Raw genomic sequence first — 23,370 nt, forward strand, 5'->3', positions numbered from 1 at the left:
ACATACACACAAAGAAGATGCTGCCTAGACATTGTCAGTTGTTGAATATGATTTGATTTGATATAGACTCCCACGTTTAACTCTCTTTGAAACACGTGGCTCTTACAAAACCATTTAAATAAAACCATACAATTTTCATATAATATTATCTTCATTGCATGGGGCTTTGTAGCACCCTTATTACTATACTCTCTTCCATATATTCATGCACCTATACTATACTATACTACTTATACAGCTTGATGAAGTAAAAATTTAGTATTAGTACTCTGTCATTACTCATTATACACATTATCTTGTTTTTATTATAATAATAATTGAGGCCTGTTATTTTTATTTACCTAGATAGATGATATTGCAAATTTTGTCTGTGAAGAAACCAGAGAATCATGAGTTATCCACATTGTTGTCTAATTTAATAAAGACCAAGATCCACTCCATAGTACAAAATCATAAACAAGTTTAAAATACAACATAGATATTATGGTTTTGTTTGCATAATATTGCAGCATTAGAAAATTAACATAGTTTCTCTTATATATATATATATATATCACTCTACTTTGAGATCTGATAAACGCGAAGCCAAAAGCTCCTGCTCCATCTACAATCAGATATACACACAGATTGGATTAACGGTTACATATAAGTTACTAGTACTACTATTTCTTTATGAACATGTGATAAGTTGTATCTCTAAAGTCTTTTATGCAGTGTCATTACTCATAAGTGCTTAGTAAATAAGCTCAAACAAATCAAATCAAACGACTACTATCTTCTTACCTTGAAAAGAGTCTCAAGCTTGCTTTTCACTAAGGAATACTCATGTTTTACTTGTTGCAAGCTTTTCAAACACCTAAAATATACCAACAATTTTTGTTATACTATCACCACAAAAGAATTATAATATATATTTTGGAAAAATTCATATATATCATATCCATTATATATATATACATAAATTTTGATAGTAATTGTAAAGATGATTACCCTTCAACATTTTTCTCTGTGCAAAAGTTGCGGAAAGAAATGCAGGCTTTATGAACTGTTTGTGCACCAATGCTGCATTTTCCCCAATATTAATAATTTTTTTATTTATTTTGTTATATAGTAATCGAGGTTAATTCAATTATTTATAAATTAATTATAATTAAAAATTATTACCTGGAGCTGCTACCCTTTAATTGATGAACATAAGCGTCTAACCTTTTAAAGTCAATATTTTCTTGACCTCTTTTTGAATGGCATCAAAATATTGAAATGTTAATTTAATTTAAGACATAATATAATAATAATAATAATAATAATAATAATAATAATAATAATAATAATGAGAAAATTCTTACAGTGATGTTGTGAGTTCATTAAGAAGCCTCTCAGCATCATCAAAAAAGAGAGTAACAACTTCAACAACAAAATCTGGGTTTGTTTCATCTTGAAGTTGTTCAAGCTGCTTAAACTGATCATCCAAAAACCCCTTTACAATAAACATAGCTTAATTATTAGCCTTTCATGTGTAATGTAATGTAAATAAATTATAATTAAATTAATTACCTCGTTGAATAGAGAAGCAGTATAATCAAAAAGTTGCTGCTGAAGCTGAACCGTCATTCCATCCATTAGTTCTATGCTTCTCTCAGATTTTAACCAGATAGTTAATATCTTAGTTAGGTACAAATTTTCTCATGTTTATATAATGTGTTTTTTTTGTTCTCAAATAGGAAAAAGTATCATGTCTTTTGTTTTATTGTATAATTGTTTTGTGGGGTAACTAATCATTTTTGTCACTTTTAATAAAGTTATAGGTATATTTATTTATTTTATAATAGTATTAACTATTTTGTATCTCATTTTATATACTACTTTCTGCAATAAATTTTTACAGATATTTTTCATAATTTTTTAAGTAATATATTATATTTGGAAAATAAATAGTAAAAAAGAGTTAACTTTTTTCTACAAAAGTTACGAATGATAAATAGGGGAGAGTTTTTTTTAATAGAGAAAGATTATTTAAAGTAAGTAGTCACTTATTGTGTTTCTATACAGTGATTACTCACCAACTTATCGCTAAACGACAGCTTAACCGTTTTTAATGGTGTATATTAATATAGGATTAGGATTACTTTTAGTCCAACAAAAAATTAGGATTACCGGATTTGAAACTTACACGTGTCATTTATCTTTCCATCTTTTTCATTTTATAACTAAATTAAAAATAATCTTGAAAATTGTATTTAAAAAATTAAATAAATTAATATAATTATGAGATAAATTGTGTATGAGTTAAATATTATTGTAGAGAAATATATATATATATATATATATATATATATATATATATATATATATATATATATATATATATATATATATATATATATATATATATATATATATATATATATATATATATATATATATATATATATATATATATATATATATATATATATATATATATATATATATATATATATATATATATATATATATATATATGTTAGATGTGCATATTAGAAAGAATTGGATATTAGTAGTTTATAAGAAAAAATATTAGAGATCATATTAATATATAGTGTCCATATAAACTACTTCATCCGTTTTTTTAAGTGTTATTTTCTTTAAAAAGAATTGTTTCTTTTTAAATGTCATTCACAAAATTCAAGATAGTATTAATTGTATTTTCGTCAAAATTATCTTTAAGTAATTATTATAGAATAAAAAAAAATAAAATAAATGTAATAAGTAATTAACTGTATTATAGGTAAAAAATTATTGTTTAAAAAGTAATAATAATGATTAGTTTTTTTCTTGTAATGTGTGAAAATTCAAAACAAGACACTTAAAAAGGAACGAAGTGAATATCACTTAAAATAGAGTTTATAATAATTTATAATAAAAAATAAATCTCGTATAATTTATAAAACAAAAAAAAAATAGGTTTGTGGTATATAGGGGTGTTCAAAATCAAACAAACTCAATAGAAAATCGCAAACCAAATCAAACTAAACCAAAATCGTAAAAAATAACATTTGGTTCGGATACGTTTGAATCATTTTTTAATAAAACCGTGTGGTTTGGTTTGGTGTGCGGTTTGTATTTTGTCTAATCTGATTTTTTTTATATTGAATGAGACGTTTTTATCTAAATATGATGATGTTTAATGTTATTTAGTAATGTTTGAATTATTAAACACAAAGTTACCTTGCTTTATATATGTGTGTGTATGACTCAATAAAAATATTGTAAAAAACTGAAACAATCCAAACCGCATTGGTTTTGTTAGATTTGGTTTGCTTTTATTTCTAAAAGTCAACTGAACCAAACCGAACAACATGTTTTTTTCTCTTGCGATTCAGATGATTTTTATCGTCAAAACCGCTCAAACCGCACCGCGAACACCCCTAATAATATAAATATATGAATAAAAATTTGGATACCGTAAATATTATAATATAAGTATAGTTGTTTTAAAGTCAATAAATATTATCTTGTAGTAAATAAAAAATTAATAATTGATTCACATTATTTAGTTTTCCTTATTATTAATAATTTATTGTTTTTTTAAATGTAAATGATTATTATTGTATTTGAATAAATAAAAAATGAATATATTGATCTAAACACAATGATGAAAAAATATGGGTTGTATGAGATGGATAATATTGGAGACTATTACACATGATCCAATAAACATGTTCCAAGAGCTATCTATTCTAGGATTGACAGGTGACGCTACCGGGATTTCACGATAACGAAATCGGGACTAAAGAGATGCCAAAGAGAGGCAAAGTCAGAAGAGTCGCCACCAAATTTTATTTAGTTTACCTTTATCGAAGAGGAGAGGGGAAATAGTCGATAAAACCCTCGGAAAGGAGACGCGCATGAGAAGCGCTAAAAGAGAATAAGGAATCGGTCTCGCAACTGAGATTTGGGTTCGGAAGTCGGTTACGTAAGGGGAAGGTATTAGCACCCCTTACGTCCATGGTACTCCATGGGAACCATTTGGGTTGTTTTACATACATGGGATTTTGTAACACCTCAAAATTTTCCCTCCTCTTCTTGAGACTAGTTTGACACATTGCATTTCATATTTTAGAGCATTAGGCATTGCATTTTGCATATCATATGAAGATAAGAAGGTCATCCTTCAAAATCTTTTCAAAAGATGGAGAAGTTACATGATTCAAGCCTGAGGGTCTCTATGAATTGATTATCAACCATCTGAGGGTATGGGCTTCAATTAGGGTTTCTTGATTCTTCAAAGGTCTTGAGCATCATTTTGTTTGTAAGGATATATTACCATCATCATGGTTCTATCATCATCAAGGCATTTTAAGGTCATCTGAAGACCAAAAAGTCAATTGTGCAGTCAATTGAGGGCTATGAGGTGGGGAAATAAGTTGAGACACCTCAATCATGTTCAAATGGGGTCCATTCATCATTTTAAATATCTATCTTGAAGATTCAAAGGTCATGGCAAAAGTTACCAAAAATGGAAAGTGACCTATAATTCAAAGTTTCCAAATTTGGCAAGTTTTTGGCCCACTTTCAACTTGACTTTTCAATATCAAGGATGTTTCAAATGGATTTTTGGTGAACATGAAAGTTGTAGATCTTTGTCTCCCCTTTCCAAAAAGTCCTAATTCATGTCCATGTGATGAATGGTTAATGAGTTATGGTCATTTGATCACAAAGTGGGCATGGAAATTCAAAATGGCATAACTTTTGATACAATGCTCCAAATTGGTTCATTCTTTTTGCAAAATGCTTCTCATGTTCAAGACATTTCAAATGTGCTTTTGCCATGCATGGGAAAAGTTTGTATGCTCATTATTTCACACATGTTCATTTTGAAGCAAATTTTTACAATTCGTTTTTGGCTTAAGATGCAAGCAAATCAATCATCAAATCATGACCATTGGATGTTTTTAAGTGGATTGGAAGCTTAGCATGGGACTGTACACGTGGATTATGGCAAGGAGAGCTTCATTTGCATTTTTGCAATTTGCTTCACATCTCATTAATCATGATTAACCATTGGCTTAAGTGATTAGCATTGTGATTAGCAAGGCATATAAATACCAAAACCCTAATCCTAACTGCCATAACAGCATTTTCAGATCAAAATTCAAGAAACTCTCTCAAATTTCTCTCACTTCGAATTCTCATTTTCTTCGCACAAACCTCAAATATTCTTGCATATTCTTGATCATCATCCTTCACTGATCAAGAATCATCACTTGTTTGGATCAATTCAGCCAGAAATCGTGCAGTTCATGTGCATTATCATGTTGATGGAATTTGGAAATTGAAGTAGAATCAAGAGGTTTCAACCACTGCTTTTTGCTTAAAGCTTCATAGGAAGATCAAAGGAGAAGGTCTGGAGCATATGAGCGCTTGAGAACACGATTTCAGAGAGCTGCACTTCAAGGTGACTCAAAATTCACTCTCTCTTTTTGCTGTTTTTAGATCATAGAATGGTAGATCTTGATGAGTAGAGCATGTACATGTGTTTAGAATTGAAATTGGCTGAGTATTGAGGTTGTTATGTGAACTGAAAGTTTGGATCTCAAAAATGTTTCTCTTCGATCTGGAAAATTTAGGAAGAATTAGGAGAAATCAATAGGAGATTTGAGATCCTCGTGGAGAGACGGTTCGAATGGTGTAGGCCTTTTGAATTTCTGGAAAAATTTGTGGTGGCGCCGCCGTGGGAGCCACCGGAGTCTCATCGGGGAAGACGACCGAAGCTGTAGCTCCGGCGTCTGTGTAATCTTAGGGTTTGTGTTGATTGTGCTCCATGTGTGTGCTGCGTGGAAAATTGATTGGAGGAGAAGGCTTTGACCTTGCCACGCGAGTTTTGAATGCTGAGTGTGCGTGCTGATGTGTTTTAATGAAACGGCGCGTTTCATTCATTTGAACGTGAGCCTTTGATCTTGATGCGCGCCATATCGTGTGGCTGATGTATTTTCTGGATTTAATTTGAATTATTGGTTTCCCTCCATTTCCATTTGATTATTCAATTATTTTGCTTGTTTTATAAAAATCATAAAAAAATACAAAAATAGTCCAAATGAATCCCAATTTTTTTTCATAGTTTTGTATGGATGTCTACTATTTTATGATGTTAATTTCATGAATTTTTGCTGGCTGGATTTTTATTTGTGAATTTTTGAATCCATGTGGTGCTAATTTGATATGGTGTATTCATTGTGTTGTGCAATTCTCATTGTTGAGCCATTTGATCCAATTTTTTGCATGCTTGACATTCACACATGATATGAATTATTGGTCACTGGTTTGAAATTTTTCTCACATGTTATCATCATTTTTGACACATGGAGATAAATGTGACAATTTGTGTCACATTTTTGACATTGAATTGGTGCATTTTTGTTCATATAGCATTTGCATCATTCTGGATTTGATTTTTTGCATGATGAACATTCATGGCATAAGAAACTTGTACAAAAAATTTCAAAGTCATTGCATGCATTTCTGATTTGATATGAATTTTCTAAGTTGGAAGTTCATTTTGTGCCTATTTTTTTGGTCATTGCATGGCATAGGCAATTGAGGCATTTGGTTGTTGATCTGATGCTGGTACTTTTGAGGACATTTTGGGGAGTGTTTGAATGTATAATGTGTAGAAGATTGGGTTCTGTTTTGGTCATTTGGTTGGGTTTTGAATTTGGCCTTTGCACTAGGGTTTTGTTGTGTTTGATTGGATGTACATAGACTAACTTTGTCTTGTGTTTCAGGTTTGGATACTCATCATTGATGATTGGGTTTGCTCCCACCTTGTGAGATGCATTGAGTTCTAACCTATGTTTGTTTTGTAGGTTTGTTTTGATGTGGTGAGCTCATGAGTTCATTTGAGTGCCAAGGCACTTATGCACTGAATTGTGTAATTGTTAGAGGGTTTCACTGCTTGTTTTCTGGTTGTATAACTGAAGTACTAACTGTTTAATCTTTGTACAGGTACCTTAGTTGCTTGCTTGCTTTTGCTCTTGCTTGAGCATTGGATTGTGGTTGACACACCACTCAGGTAGTTAGCTTCTTACTTCATGTAGTCTGGAAGTCCTGTCACCTTTTTGGCAGGCATTTTGCTGGCAAGTCCTCCTTCAGAGGCTCTGTTTGTGTTTGTTTAAGATTGTGCCAAAGACCTCCAAGGAGAGGCATGTGTTATTTGATAAGACCTCCAAGAGAAGAGGCAATTGATGGATAAAAGGGATTAGCAGCCAATCCCCCGTTATTCAGTGTGTCGTTCTTTATGCTCGCACTACGTGCTGATGCTTCTGAATATGTACCCCAGATCTTTTGTCCAGAGTCTGTCAAGTGGAATAGGATCCCACTTTCTGGATCCCCACGCTTTCTGTGTCATGAGCTCACCTTGGCCAGGGTTAAGAGCTATGAGGTCTCATCCTCATTACCATTTTGATCTGCTCACCCTGACGTTCAATGTCAGTGGTTAAGAGCCCAGTGGATTACCCTTATAGTTTGGCTTGTTTGTCGAGGTTGATATGACCCCTCTTGACTAAAGCCCACCCATTGTTTGGGCCTCTTGTATGGATATAGTGTGTGATGCTTGTTCACTTGTGTTGGTGTGGTTATTTGCTTTCCTCTTCTCATCTCCATTTCTGTAGGAGTCGTACGATTGACTTCTGAGGAAGTTGAACGTATGGAAAGCTTGAACTTGAGTTGACTCGCTTCCAGAGTGAGTTAAGTTATTGTTAGAGACCTCAACTTAGGGATATCATTGCATGACAACTATTAGGCTCGAGTCTTAGTCTCCCTATTAGTTTGTTGTCTCCCTGGTCTCTGGTTAGGAGAGTGTTTTACCCTTGTTAAGGGGAACTACGTCGCCCTGATTCTTATACCAGATGAGATACGTAGGCAGGAGATTGAGCGAAATCTCTCCGGGCAACCTTTTCTTTATTTCGGTCATTTGTCTTTTCTGGTGTGAGTACTTGTTTGGCCAGCGTGGGCGTGTGTGGTATGTTTATACCTTGGGGATTTCTTCTGTTGCCATTCGGGGTTCATATTGGGATTCATTTATGACGATTGTTATTCATTTGGGGTTCATCTTTGGGGTTCATTTGTGACGGTTGTCACTCACTTGGGGTTCATTTGTGACGTTTGTTATCACTTGGGGTTCATCTTGGGGTTCATTTGTGAGGATTGTTACTATTTGGGGTTCATCTTGGGGTTCATTTATGACGGTTGTCATTCATTTGGGGTTCATCTTTGGGGTTCATTTATGACGGTTGTCATTCATATTGGGGTTCATATTGGGGGTCATTTGTGGTGATTGTTATTCATATTGGGGTTCACACTCGGGATTTATTTGTGGTGACTGGCTGGATAGTTAGTTACTTTGTTGGGGTTCGTTCTGATAACCTTTTCTTTGGTGTTCGCTGGTTAGCGTTTGTTATTGTTAGGAGTCGGATATAAGTCCATGTATTGACATTTTGTTTCCTTTTGTTTGTTATTGTTAGGAGTCGGATATAAGTCCATGTATTGGCATTCTATTTCCTTTTGTCTGTTATTGTTAGGAGTCGGGTGTAAGTCCATGTATTGGCATTCTATTTCCTGTTTGTTTGTTATTGTTGGGAGTCGGATGTAAGTCCATGTATTGGCATTCTGTTTCCTGTTTGTTTGTTATTGTTGGGAGTCGGGTGTAAGTCCATGTATTGGCATTCTGTTTCCTTGTTTTTGTTATTGTTGGGAGTCGGGCGTAAGTCCATGTATTGGCAATCTGTTTCCTTTTGAGTGTTTCTTTTGACGTCTCAGCGTCCTTTTTTGGTGTCTTGTTTCAGCGTGCGTTAGCCGAGCTACGAGTGCTCTGATTCTTCTCTGGATAGAGAAGATACGTAGGCATAGGATGTGATGTCTTAGCGAGCATGTCTCCCTTTTCCCCGAACTATGTTGACTCTGATGTTTATTTCTGACAAACTACGTAGGCCCAGGATGCGGCATCCTGCCGAGTCCACTTCCTCCGTTTTCTTTCTCTCCCCCACCTGTTTATAATTCCAGTTTGTGCAGTTTTCTTTGAGCAGTTTATTAGTAACCCTTTTATTTCTCTTTGAGCTATCTTTTGAGCGTGGATCCCGTCGAGTACGGTGGACGTGAGGGGTGCTAATACCTTCCCCTTGCGTAACTGACTCCCGTACCTTGTAATCTCTGGTCGTAAGACCATTCCTTTCCCTTTCTTAGGTTAGTCCTGCGCTCCCTTTCCGTCATAGGATGAATAGCGTCGGTGGCGGCTCTGTATTTTTCTCGCCGGTTGTTTTTCGCGTTGCGACAGCTGGCGACTCTGCTGGGGACTGAAGTTGACCTCTTGCTGGTCCATCTTCCCTAAGCGAGTCAATCCTAGCGCTCTCTAGGGTAGTTTGGGTTTCTTTTACTGCTTTATATATTGCATTTGTGATTATTATATTGTGATTGTGTATATTTGCGTATATGTTTGCATGCATTATGTTATCACTGTGTTGGATTCTGGACAGGTGGTTCCTCTGATTTTGGGGTGGGTGTTCTGAGTGGGGCTAAAATCCAGGCCCGAATATACACCTAGGATTAACGTGGTCTCATGTTGTCTCACATGTTGGATCAGCATGTTGTTGTGACATGACATACCACAGCCGGACGAGGTTCTTCTGAGAGAGCTCTTCCTTGTGGAGTATCCACTATGGTTGGGTTATCTCGTTTGAGCTGTTGACTTTGGTGACCGTTCTTTCCCGGATCTTTGGTTTAGATGATCTTATGAGAGCTGCACGGCACACCCGAAAGGGCAAACCCGTTGAGTATCTTGTCCGATTGTCGAGACCATTATCCGCCTTAGGATGACCTTATTAGAATTCACCTGTGAGGGGAGGGGTTTGATTCCTACAGATACAGGTTCGGTTGGCGACTCTTTGATGGTGACTTTGGTTCGGTCCGTAATTTGGGTTCTATTTATAAGTTGGATTTATGGATATTTATTTCTGACACGCTGGAGTTCTGTCCGTGGTATTTATGAGCGGGTTCCGTTTATTTCGGATTCCCCGGGTTGGATTTGGGGTTATCTGTTCATATGATCTTGTTGCTATCCGTTCAGTGGCTTTTCGGTGATGATGGTGATGTATCCTCCGGTTCCGTTTATTTCGGAACCCCCGAGTTGGATTTGTGGTTACTCAGTCCCTTGGATGGTTGTGATTAGTTCTGAGATCGGAGTCCAGTACAGTTGGTGTTCAGATATCTTGGAGGATGGCATTATGCATTGCATCCATGCATCTGCATCATGCCCATTTTGCATTCATCCGCATCTAACTCATGTTTATCCATATCCAGGGTACATTCTTGATTGAGATCCTGGTTGAGAGACATTTTCATAACTTTCTTTTCCGTACGACAAAGCCAGATGATTGATGTCAGAATATTGCTGTCGGATTATTATTCGTCTCAATGAATCCAGGATCGAAAGACAGAATGTTCCTCATACGGATAGACATTGCATTCATGCATGAATCATGATAACTTGTCCTCTGTTTTGCAGGTGTCGGTTTCTAACATGCTTGATTGTTACAGAGAATCATTGCTCACGCACGCAGAGTCATCCCTCGGCACGTAACTCGTCCGCACAGATACTTTACCAGACGCAATAAGCCCAGACTGATGGATCCATTCAACGCTAACCGGTTGGGGAAGAGTCCCCAGGTTAGGGAAGAGTGATAGATATTACGGTGAAAGAAGATAGGTCTGGGGTTGGTTATCAGTCGGGCCAAGGCTCGTCTGGACAGAATAGAGGACGTCGTCAACCGTTCACGTTCACCAGTATTGGAATGCTAGATCCAGATCGCGTCTGTGCGGTGGGTGAAGAGACTGACAGTGACTGCGAGCTTGACTCGTGGATAAAACCGTGCGTACCAGGGATGGAGATCCAGAACTGGAAGGCCGAAAAGATCATCACTGTCACTCTGCGTGAAGAGTAATATTTCTGTTTTTTAATTCTGTTTGCATGAAAGCCATACGTTTTTCCCGAAACGTAATGGTTCATTGTAAGGGCCACCTCATGTGTTTCATTTTGCATTGTTTGCATCATTAATAAAAGGATGTTTTTCGCATTAAAAGTGGTGTTCTCTGTTTTTCATTTATTTTTGCAGTTTAAAAAATAATACAATAAAAATGGCAATGTTTGTTTTCATTTTTCATCCTTTTAATTTGTCTCGTCCCGACTCTAAAGCAATGCATGAGTCAACATTCATGCAGATGCGATCATTCTCCGGATCTCATTGATAACAATCCTGTTACACCCCTATATGACTTCGACAACCCGATCTATCATGCCGAAGAAGAAGGAGAAGAAGATTGTGAACTACCGGAAGAGTTAGCCAGGTTATTGAAACAAGAGGAGAAGGTGATTTAACCGCACGAGGAGCAAGTTGAGGTTGTTAATCTGGGTACCGAGGAGGTCAGAAAGGAAGTGAAAATTGGGGCCGCTTTGGAGGTGAATGTCAAGAGTAGAATGGTAGCACTGTTGAAAGAGTATGTTGATATCTTTGCCTGGTCTTATCAAGATATGCCAGGGTTGGATACCAATATTGTTGTACACAAGTTGCCATTGAGAGAAGATTGTCCTCCAGTAAAGCAGAAGTTGCGCAGAACTCGACCTGAGATGGCCATGAAAATTAAAGAGGAGGTTCAAAAGCAGTTGGATGCTGGTTTCCTAGCTGTCACTAATTATCCGCCTTGGGTCGCGAACATTGTGCCGGTACCAAAGAAGGATGGAAAGGTGAGGATGTGTGTGGACTATCGGGATTTGAACAGAGCTAGCCCGAAAGATGATTTCCCATTACCTCACATCGATGTGTTGGTAGATAATACAGCTCAATTCTCGGTGTTTTCCTTCATGGATGGCTTTTCTGGCTATAATCAAATTAAAATGTCGCCAGATGATATGGAGAAAACAACGTTCATCACACCATGGGGCACTTTTTGCTATAAGGTGATGCCGTTCAGTCTCAAGAACGCCGGTGCCACGTATCAAAGAGCTATGGTGACTTTGTTTCATGATATGATTCATCATGAGATCGAATGCTATGTTGATGACATGATAGCAAAGTCCCAAAAAAAAGAGGGGCATCTGGTAGACTTGGCCAAGTTGTTTGACCGGTTGAGACAATTCAAATTGAGGTTGAATCCGAATAAGTGCACTTTCGGAGTGCGGTCCGGTAAGTTGCTGGGGTTTATTGTAAGTGAAAGAGGAATCGAGGTTGATCCTGCTAAAGTAAAAGCGATACAAGAAATGCCTGAACTGAGAACATAAAAGGAGGTTCGTGGTTTCTTAGGTAGATTGAACTACATTTCACGGTTCATATCTCATCTAACAGCCACGTGTGAACCCATATTCAAGTTGTTGAGAAAAGATCAAACGGTCAGGTGGAATGATGATTGCCAAGCGGCATTTGAAAAAATAAAAGAATATTTGCAGGAGCCTCCGATTCTGATGCCTCCTGTGGAAGGGCGACCGTTAATCCTGTACTTGACAGTCCTTGAGGGGTCTATGGGGTGTGTATTGGGGCAGCATGACGAGTCTGGTCGAAAAGAGCATGCAATTTACTACCTTAGCAAAAAGTTTACCGACTGTGAAACAAGATATTCACTGCTCGAGAAAACTTGCTGTGCTTTGGCATGGGCTGCTCGCCGACTGAGACAGTATATGCTGGTTCATACCACTTTGTTGATTTCCAAAATGGATCCGATCAAGTATATATTTGAGAATCCAGCATTGACCGGACGGGTTGCGAGATGGCAAATGATTTTGATTGAATACGATATCCAGTACACTTCTCAAAAGGCAATAAAGGGGAGTGTATTGTCTGATTACCTCGCCCAGCAACCCATTGAGGATTATCAACCGATGAAATTTGAGTTCCCTGATGAGGACATCATGTTTCTCAAATCGAAAGATTGTGAGGAACCTATCCCGGAGGAGGGGCTCGACCCTGAGTCCGAATGGATTCTGATGTTTGATGGGGCTGTTAACGTGAATGGTAGTGGAGTTGGTGCTGTTTTGGTTACGCCGAAGGGATCCCACATTCCTTTTGCTGCTCGACTAACATTTGAATGCACCAACAATGTGGCTGAATACGAAGCTTGTATCTTGGGTTTCGAAGAGGCGATTGATTTGCGGATCAAGAACCTTGTTATCTATGGAGATTCAGCTTTGGTTGTGAACCAGGTTAATGGGAAATGGCTGACGCATCAATCTCACTTAATTCCATATCGGGATTATACGAGGAGGTTGTTGACGTTCTTCACCAAGGTGGAATTACACCATGTGCCGAGAGAAGAAAATCCTTTGGCAGATGCTTTGGCTACTCTGGCCGCTTTGATTAGAGTGCAGTGGTGGAATCAAGTTCCTAGTGTTGAGGTGGGACGACTGGATAGACCGGCTTATGTGTTTGCTGTCGAAACAGTGCCTGATGATGAAAAGCCGTGGTATTATGACATCAAGCGGTATCTGGAGACCCAAGAGTATCCCGAGGGAGCGTCTAGGAAGGACCGAAAGACTCTGAGGAGGTTGGCCATGGCGTTCTATCTGAATAAGGATGGGCTTTTGTACAAGAGGAATTTTGATTGGGTTTTGCTCAGATGTGTTGATAACAAAGAAGCAAGGCAATTGATGAAAGAGGTGCACGAGGGGTCGTTTGGTACCCACGCCAGTGGGAATGCGATGGTGAAAAAGTTGCTAAGGGCTGGATATTATTGGAAGACAATGGAGGCTCAGTGTTTCAACTTCGTGCGGAAATGTCATAAATGCCAGATTTATGCTGACAAGGTGCACGTGCCTCAAAATCCGTTGAGTTTGATGTTGTCTCCGTGGCCGTTTGCTATGTGGGGCATTGATATGATCAGAAAGATTGAACCTACGGTTTCGAATGGACATCGGTTCATATTAGTGGCTATTGATTACTTCACCAAGTGGGTGGAAGCAGCGTCTTATGCAAACGTGACGAAACAGGTCGTGGCCAGGTTCCTGAAAAGAGATATCATTTGCAGATATGGGGTTCCCGAAAGAAACATCACCGATAATGGTTCTAATTTCAACAACAAGATGATGGCGGAACTATGCCGGGAGTTCAAGATCGAGCATCACAATTCTTCTCCTTATCGTCCGAAGATGAATGGGGCGGTCGAGGCGGCTAATAAGAATATTAAGAAGATTGTGCAGAAGATGGTCGTGACCTATAAGGATTGGCACGAGATGTTGCCGTTTGCATTGCACGGGTATCGAACCTCAGTGCGTACATCTACTGGGGCAACGCCTTTCTCGCTTGTGTATGGGATGGAAGCTGTGCTACCAGTTGAGGTCCAGATTCCGTCATTGAGAGTCCTGATGGATGTGAAATTGGAAGAGGCTGAGTGGGTAAGGACTCGGTATGAAGAGTTGAGCCTGATTGATGAAAAGAGGCTAGCGGCCATTTGTCATGGGCAGTTGTTCCAGCAGCGAATGAAGCGTGCTTTTGACCGAAAGGTGCGACCTCGTGTGTACCATGTGGGAGATATGGTGTTGAAAAGGATCCTTCCTCCTCAGAACGATCGTCGGGGCAAGTGGACACCCAATTATGAGGGTCCATTCGTGGTCAAGAAGGTTTTCTCTGGCGGAGCCTTGTTGTTGACGACCATGGATGGTGAGGATTTTCCATCCCCTGTGAATGCGGACGCAGTTAAAAAATACTTCGTATAAGAGACCCGCTGGACGAAAAGAATAAAATAGTACAGGCAAAAATGGGCATCCCGGCGAACCAAATAAAAATGAAAAAGGTTCGGGCAAAAATTAGGGATAAAAGGAAAAAAAAACTGTACACCCGGCAGGTCGAAAACCCCACAAGGGCGGCCTGGGCAAAAAAGGGTATCCCGGTGGACTGAAAACCCGAAAGGGCGGTCCAGGCAAAAGAGGGAGTGAAACGAACAACTGCGTCTAGCATGGTCATTTGTACTTTGGATATGACACATGGATAATCGGAAAGCGGAGATCGGTCGGAAGCGCCTTGTTTCGGAAGGCAGAAAGCGCGGAGAGTCTTGAGGACATATGGGTTGTAACCGGGTTGGAACTTGATGAGATCACGGGTGCACATTGCCATTAGGATAGATTTTCCTTTTGTGCGTAATTACCTCTTTTCAGGGATTGCTTCTTGTGTATTGCTCAGTTACGAGCCACCTTTTTCAATCAATAAAATGCATAGTCAGTCAAATAATTTTGTTTTTGTTGTCATTACCGCTTTGATTGCAAAAGCATCAGTTTATTTTGATAAAGAATCTTTGCATTTTGAGACATGGGGGTCCCTTCCAATGCGTGTTTATAGGATTGAAAACATGAAATCTTATTCGGAAGGTTGAGTGACCTGGATGTTGAAATTTTGGCACGCCTGGGGCACATTTTATCTAACGATCTCTTTTGCAGGTGCTGTTGGTTTATTTTCACTCACTCGCAGGTTGTGATATGAAGCGTTTTTGACAAAAGATTCCTTTGAAGTCCAATCAGGGACAAGGAGTTGAAGAATGGTGTAAAGACGGCGAAAGAATTGCGACGATCCTAGATGGTTAATCAAGAAGACTCTTCAAAGTCTGAGGACTGGAGAGTTGGCACGAATCTAAGGAGGTCGACTCTCTTGAAGTAGGGAGAAGTCGAGAATACAAGGTGAATCGGAAAAGACCAGGTGAGTCTGGGAGCTCTCAAAAGTGGAAAGTTGACACTATGGTTAGATGGTGAATGCTAGTGTTCGACGAGTTGACAGGTGTTCCGTGTCAGATATTCCGTATTTCCCCTAGCAGGGTTGAGATTGTTATTTCCCCAACAGGTCTGAAGGTTGTGGTTCCCCCGGCAGGGGTGTGCGTTGGTAGTTTTTCCCCAGTAAAGTCCCCAAGCGGATCAAGTTCAGTGGAGGTCATCCCTAGTAAGGGTTGCTCTTTCCCCAGCAGCAGTGTTATCCCAAGCAGGGTTGGAGATTGGAGTGATATCGAGTTCCTCAGCAGAGTTGCTCGTGTCGTCCCCTGAGGGGGATATTTTTTATGCATTCATCATTTAGAGAAGCATAGCATATTGGATAACTAATTGCGTAGCATTTCCATGGTTATGGAGCATTACGCTGTAAGGTTCATGCATAGGCATTGCAAGCATAAACTAGTCTCGAGCCGTGGTTACCGTTTGAGAATTGGTCTAGCAGGGTTAATGAAGATGTTACTCTGACGAGTTTGGCATCGTGACGTTGGATCAACCGTATTTCCCAATAGCGCGATATTAGGGGAAAAAAAATTCTGTCGTTCGGAGATGGAAGTGAAGATTGGAGAACGTTACGCGATCAGCGCGGAGATCGGGGTCCATCAGGAGAAAAGGAGACGCAGAGTGTCTTCTGGAGAACGGGGTTCAAATGGAGAATGGGGTTCATTGTTTGGTAGCGAGAGTGACATGAAGTTGTCGGGGTTCAAATGCGGTGATCAGAGATCATCCGCGCAAAAGGAAAATATTTGTGTAGGGGGTCCAAGAAAGAAAAATCAAAGAAGTTTTGGGGGTTCAAGAAAAGCAAAAAAAATAATAATAATAACAAAGAGAAAATCCCCAGCAGAAGTGGCATTCAGGCCAGGTTTCCGGTATTCAGACCGAAGTGGCAGTCAGGCCAATTTTTTCGGTATTCAGACCGAAGTGGCGTTCCGGCCAATTTTTCGATGTTCAGATCGAAGAAGTTTCCGGCGTTCAGGTCGATGCAACTTGTGGCATTCAGGCCAGGTTTTCCGGTATTCAGACCGAAGTGGCATTCAGGCCAATTTTCCGATGTTCAGATCGAAGAAGTTTCCGACATTCAGGTCGATGCAACTTATGGCATTCAGGCCAGGTTTCCGGTATTCAGACCGAAGTGGCATTCAGGTCAGATTTTCCGATGTTCAGATCGAAGAAGTTTCCGAGATTCAGGTCGATGCAACTTGTGGCATTCAGGCCAATTTTCCGGTATTCAGACCGAAGTGGCATTCAGGCCAGTCTTTCGGTGTTCAGATCGATATTAATAATCTCATATCTTCCGATGCTCAGATCGAAGTCATTTCCAGTATTCAGACTGATGAGTGGCATTCAGGCCATGGATATTTCTGTGTACCATTTATTTTGGTATCCAGGTTAACATTCTTTTTCGGTATTCAGGCCGACTCTCACCGTACCAGACGGATTCTTCTTTCAGGACCACCTCTTTGCCGATTCTGACAGGCGTTGTTACTTAATTCCCAGCGGAGCGCAAATTGTTCGTCTGTTCTTTGTATTCAACCACTCTTCACCCTGATCATCTGAAAGCCGAGGCTGTTCATATCGATAGGTTCACAATGGATTGAATAGGGGCAGCTGTAACACCTCAAAATTTGCCCTCCTCTTCTTGAGACTAGTTTGACACATTGCATTTCATATTTTAGAGCATTAGGCATTACATTTTGCATCTCATGTGACAATGAGAAGGTCATCCTCCAAAGTCTTGTAAAAGATGGGGAAGTTAGGTGATTCAAGCCTGAGGGTCTCTATGAATTGATCATCAGCCATCTGAGGGTTTCATTTCATTAGGGTTTCTTGATTATTCAAAGGTTTTGAGCATCATCTCATCTGCAAGGAGATATCACCATCATCATGGTTCTAGCATCAAGGCATTTCAAGGTCATCTGAGGACCAAAAAGTCAACTGTGCAGTCAACTGAGGGCTATGAAGTGGGGAAATGAGTTGAGACACCTCAATCATGTTCAAATGGGGTCCATTCATCATTTTAAACATTCATCTTGAAGATTCAAAGGTCATGGCAAAAGTTACTAAAAATGGAAAGTGACCTGTAATTCAAAGTTTCCAAATTTGACAAGTTTTTAGTTCACCTTCAACTTGACTTTTCAAGATCAAAGAAGTTTCAAATGGATTTTTGGTGAACATGAAAGTTGTATATCTTTGTCTCCCCTTTCCAAAAAGCCCTAATTCATGTCCATATGATGATTGGTTAAGGAGTTATGGTCATTTGATCACAAAGTGTGCATGGAAATTCAAAATGGCATAACTTTTGATACAATGCTTCAAATTGGTTCATTCTTTTTGCAAAATGCTCCTCATATTCAAGGCATCTCAAAATGTTATCATTTGGCTCAATTGTGCAAAGGAATCATGACCAAGAGTACACTAGTTCACACATGTGCAAATTGAAGCAATACTTCATTATTCATTTTTGGCTTAAGGTGCAAGAAAATTGATCTTCAAAGCATGACCATTGGATAATTTTGAGTGAATTGGAAGCTTAACATGAGGATGTGCACGTGTATTATGGGCACATGAGCTCATTTTGCATTTTTGCAAATTGCTCCAATACTCACTAATCATGATTAACCAATGGAAAATATGATTAGCATTGTGATTAGCATGGAGTATATAAACTGAAACCCTAATCCTAACTGCATAACAGAACCATTTCAGATCAAATTCAAGAAACTCTCTCAAATTTCTCTCACTTCGAATTCTCATTTTCTTCACACAAAGCTCAAAGATCTTTGCATATTCTTGTTCCTGGTGCTTCACTGAGCAAGATTCATCATTCATTCGTTGCAATTCATCAAGTATTTGAGCAGATCAAGAGCATGAACATGGCGATGGAAGTTGGAAATTGAGGTGGATTCGAGTGGTTTCAACTAATTCTTTTTGCACAAAGCTTCAACAGAAGTTCATAGGAGTGGATCTGGAGCTCCATAGCCCGTGAGATCGTGAATTCAGGAAGCTTCAATTCCAGGTGATGCAAATTTCATCCTCTCCTTTTGCTGTTTTTTGATCATAGATGTGTAGATCTTGTTGTGTAGAGCACGAATATGTGTTCAGAATTGAATTTGGTTGAGTATTGAGCATGTTATGTTGACTGAAAGTTTGGATCTCAAATATGTTTCTCTTCGATCTGAAGAATCTAGGTAGAATTAGAAGGAATTGAGGTCATATTTGGATTCACCATTGAAAACTGAGTTGATTGATATAAGCCTTTTGGAATTCTGGAAAATCTCACGGCGGCGCCACCGCGCGCCTCGCCGGAGAAGACGACCGGAGCTGTAGCTCCGGCGTATGTGTTAAATGCTAGGGTTTGCTGACTGTTTGCCATGTGGAGCCTTGCGTGTGAGAATGATTGGCTGAGATTGCATTGACCAAGCCAAGTGTGCGCTGAAACGCTGATTGTGCATGATGACTGGTTTAAATGAAACGGTGCGTTTCATATTTCAAACCTGGACCATTGATCTTGATAGCGCGCCAGATCCAACGGTTGTGTTTTTTCTGATTTGATTTGAATTAATTCGTTTCCCTCCATTTCCTTTTAATATTTCAATTATTTTTTTAATCCATAAAAAATCCAAAAATAGTCCAAATGAGTCCCAATTTTTTTTCATGGTTTTGTATGGATGTCTACTATTTTTTGGTGATGATTTCATGAATTTTGGATGGCTGGATTTTTATTTGTGAATTTTTGAATCCATGTGGTGCCAATTTGATCTAGTGCATTCAATGCATTGTGAAATTCTCTATGTTGAGCCATTTGATCCAATTTTTGGCATGCTTGACATTCATACATGACATGAACTTTTGAGCACTGGTTTGGAATTTTCCTCACATGTTATCATTGTTTTTGACACATAGAGAATAATGTGACAATTTGTGTCACATTTTTGACATTGAATTGGTGCATTTTTGTTCATCTAGCATTTCATCATTCTGGATTTGAATTTTTGCATGTTGAACATTCATGGCATGAGAAACTTGTACAAAAAATCTCAAAGTCATTGCATGCATTTCTGATTTGGTATGAATTTTCTAAGTTGGAAGCTCATTTTGTGCATATTTTTGGAGCTTTTGAAGCATTTGAATGATATTTGGAGTATGGTGGATCTTTGGCCATGGTGATTGATGTTTAGGGGTTCATATGGTTCTGTTTGAGGCTTGTGATTTGATTCACCTCATGCCATTGGTTTTTTATGCTTTATTGTGTTGATTGGATGTATATAGACTAACTTTGTCTCTTGTTTCAGGATTGGATACTTATCATTGATGATTAGGTTTGGTCTCACCTTGTGGGATGCAAATGCATTGAGTACTAACCTATGTGTGTTTTGTAGGGTTTTAAGTGATGTGGTGAGCTCATGAGTTCATTTGAGTGCTTGGGCACTTATGCATTGAATTGTGTAACTGTTAGAGGGTTTCACTGCTTGTTTTCTGGTTTTATGACTGAAGTACTAACTGTTTAGTCTTTGTACAGGTACCTTAGTTGCTTGCTTGCTTTTGCTCTTGCTTGAGCATTGGATTGTGGTTGACACACCACTCAGATAGTTAGCTTCTTACTTCAGGTAGTCTGGAAGTCCTGTCACATTTTTGGCAGGCATTTTGCTGGTAAGTCCTCCTTCAGAGGCTCTGTTTGTGTTTCTTTAACATTGTGCCCAAAGACCTCCAATGAGAGGCATGTGATATCTGATAAGACCTCCAAGAGAAGAGGCAATTGACAGATAAAAGGGATTAGTAGCCAATCCCCTGTTATTCAGTGTGTCGTTCTTTATGCTCGCACTACGTGCTGATGCTTCTGAACATGTGCCCCAGATCTTTTATCCAGAGTCTGTCAAGTGGAATAGGATCCCACTTTCTGAATCCCCACGCTTTCTTTATCATGAGCTCACCCTGGCCAGGGTTAAGAGCATGAGGTCTCATCCTCATTACCATTTTGATATGCTCACCCTAACGTTCAATGTTAGTGATTAAGAGCTACAGATTACCCTTTACAGTTTGGCTTGTGTGTCGAGGTTGATATGACCCCTCTTGACTAAAGCCCACCCATTGTTTGGGCCTCTTGTATGGATATAGTGTGTGATGCTTGTTCACTTGTGTTGGTGTGTTTATCTTCTTTCCTCTTCTCATCTCCATTTCTATAGGAGTTGTATGATTGATTTCTGAGGAAGTTGAATGCATGTTAGAGACCTCAACTTAGGGATATTGATTGCATGATAACTATTAGGCTCGAGTATCAGTCTCCCTATTAGTTTGTTGTTTCCCTGGTCTCTGGTTAGGAGAGTGTTTTACCCCTGTTAAGGGGAACTACGTCGCCCTGATTCTCATATCAGATGAGATACGTAGGCAGGAGGTTGTGAGAAATCTCTCCGGGCACCCTTTTTCTTTTCACCCTTTTGTTTTTTTGTGTGTGTTCACCCTTTTGTTTTGTGTGTGTTCACCCTTTTTCTTTGTTTTGTGTTCGCTTACCCTTATTCTCGACTTAGGGATATTGTTTGCATGACAACTTTTAGGCTCGAGTCTTAGTCTCCCTATTAGTTTGTTGTTTCCCTGGTCTCTGGTTAGGAGAGTGTTTTACCCCTGTTAAGGGGAACTACGTCGCCCTGATTCTCATACCAGATGAGATACGTAGGCAGGAGGTTGTGAGAAATCTCTCCGGGCACCCTTTTTTTCTTTTTTGCTGTGTTGTTTTTGTGTGTGTTCACCCTTTTCTTTGTTTTGGTATGAGTACCCGTCTGTTCAGCGTGTGTGTGGTGGTATGTTTATACCTTGGGAGGTTTCTCCTGTTATCTTCGGGGGTTCAATAATTGGGGTTCATTTTGGTTATCTGTTATCCTTTTGGGGCTCATCTTTGGGGTTCATTCGTGACGATTGTCACTTATTCGGGGTTCATTTGTGATGTTTGTTGTTCATATTGGGGTACATCTTTGGGGTTCATTTATGACGGTTGTCATTCATTTGGGGTTCATCTTTGGGGTTCATTTATGACGGTTGTCATTCATATTGGGGTTCATATTGGGGTTCATTTGTGGTGATTGTTATTCACATTGGGGTTCATACTCGGGGTTTATTTGTGGTGACTGGCTGGACAGTTAGTTACTTTGTTGGGGTTCGTTCTGAGAACCTTTTTTCTTTGTGTGTTCGCTGGTTAGCGTTTGTTGTTGTTAGGAGTCAGATGTAAGTCCATGTATTGGCATTCTGTTTCCTTTTGTTTGTTATTGTTAGGAGTCGGGTGTAAGTCCATGTATTGGCAATCTGTTTCCTTTTGTTTCGTTGGTGTTAGGAGTCGGAAGTAAGTCCATGTATTGGCATTCTGTTTCCTTTTGAGTGTTTCTTTTGACGTCTCAGCGTCCCTTTTTGGTGTCTTGTTTCAGCATGCGTTAGCCGAGCTACGAGTGCTCTGATTCTTCTCTGGATAGAGAAGATACGTAGGCATATGACGCGATGTCCTAGCGAGCATGTCTCCCTTCCCCGAACTACATTGACTCTGATGTTTGTTTCTGACAAACTACGTAGGCCCAGGATGCAACATCCTGCCGAGTCCATTTCCTCCGTCTTCTTTCTTCTTTCACCTGTTTTATTGTTCCAGTTTGTGCAGTTCCTTTGAGCAATTTATTAGCAACCCTTTTCCTTTCCTTTGAGCTATCTTTTGAGGGTGGATCCCGTCAAGTACGGCGAACGTGAGGGGTGCTAATACCTTCCCCTTGCGTAACCGACTCCCGTACCTTGTAATCTCTGGTTGTAAGACCATTCCTTTCCCTTTCTTAGGTTAGTCCTGCGCTCCCTTTCTGTCATAGGATGAATAGCGTCGGTGGCGGCTTTGTATTTTTCCCGCAGGTTATTTTTCGTGTTGCGACAGTTGGCGACTCTGCTGATGCTTCTGAACATGTGCCCCAGATCTTTTGTCCAGAGTCTGTCAAGTGGAATAGGATCCCACTTTCTGGATCCCCACGCTTTATGTGTCATGAGCTCACCCTGGCCAGGGTTAAGAGCATGAGGTCTCATCCTCATTACCATTTTGATCTGCTCACCCTGACGTTCAATGTTAGTGGTTAAGAGCTACAAATTACCCTTTACAATTTGGCTTGTTTGTCGAGGTTGATATGACCCTCTTGACTAAAGCCCACCCATTGTTTGGGCCTCTTGTATGGATATAGTGTGTGATGCTTGTTCACTTGTGTTGGTGTGGTTATTTGCTTTCCTCTTCTCATCTCCGTTTTTGTAGGAGTCGTACGATTGACTTCTGAGGAAGTTAAACATATGGAGAGTTTAGACTTGAGTTAACTCGCTTCCAGAGTGAGTTAAGTTCTTGTTAGAGACCTCAACTTAGGGATATCATTGCATGACAACTATTAGGCTCGAGTCTTAGTCTCCCTGGTCTCTGGTTAGGAGAGTGTTTTACCCCTATTAAGGGGAACTACGTCGCCCTGATTCTCATACCAGATGAGATACGTAGGCAGGAGATTGAGCGAAATCTCTCTGGGCAACCTTTTCTTTATTTCGGTCATTTGTCTTTTCTGGTGTGAGTACTTGTTTGGCCAACATGGGCGTGTGTGGTATGTTTT

The 23,370-nt window shown here is 39.3% G+C and overlaps 1 protein-coding gene across 1 annotated transcript; it reads right to left on the minus strand.

The window, feature by feature from the left end:
- Positions 1 to 376: 376 nt before the first annotated feature.
- Positions 377 to 1,717, minus strand: LOC127098032 (histidine-containing phosphotransfer protein 1). The gene is made up of 6 exons (XM_051036533.1): positions 1,555 to 1,717; positions 1,347 to 1,477; positions 1,165 to 1,233; positions 991 to 1,062; positions 784 to 856; positions 377 to 604 (listed from the first exon to the last, which is right to left on the minus strand). The coding sequence occupies exons 1-6, from the start codon at positions 1,618 to 1,620 to the stop codon at positions 554 to 556; spliced, it is 462 nt and encodes a 153-aa protein (XP_050892490.1). The 5' UTR covers positions 1,621 to 1,717; the 3' UTR covers positions 377 to 553.
- Positions 1,718 to 23,370: the final 21,653 nt, after the last annotated feature.

The sequence above is a fragment of the Lathyrus oleraceus genome, chromosome 6 (assembly GCF_024323335.1).
Source record: "Lathyrus oleraceus cultivar Zhongwan6 chromosome 6, CAAS_Psat_ZW6_1.0, whole genome shotgun sequence".
In the NCBI taxonomy this organism is placed as follows: Eukaryota; Viridiplantae; Streptophyta; class Magnoliopsida; order Fabales; family Fabaceae; genus Lathyrus; species Lathyrus oleraceus.

Excerpts from the sequence above, each read along its gene's own strand:
- LOC127098032 (XM_051036533.1), bottom strand. The coding sequence starts at position 1,620 with ATGGATGGAATGACGGTTCAGCTTCAGCAGCAACTTTTTGATTATACT. Across the intron at positions 1,478-1,554 it reads CTGCTTCTCTATTCAACGAG|GGGTTTTTGGATGATCAGTT; the intron begins GTAATTAATTTA and ends TTTATTGTAAAG. Across the intron at positions 605-783 it reads AGCTTGAGACTCTTTTCAAG|ATGGAGCAGGAGCTTTTGGC; the intron begins GTAAGAAGATAG and ends ATCTGATTGTAG.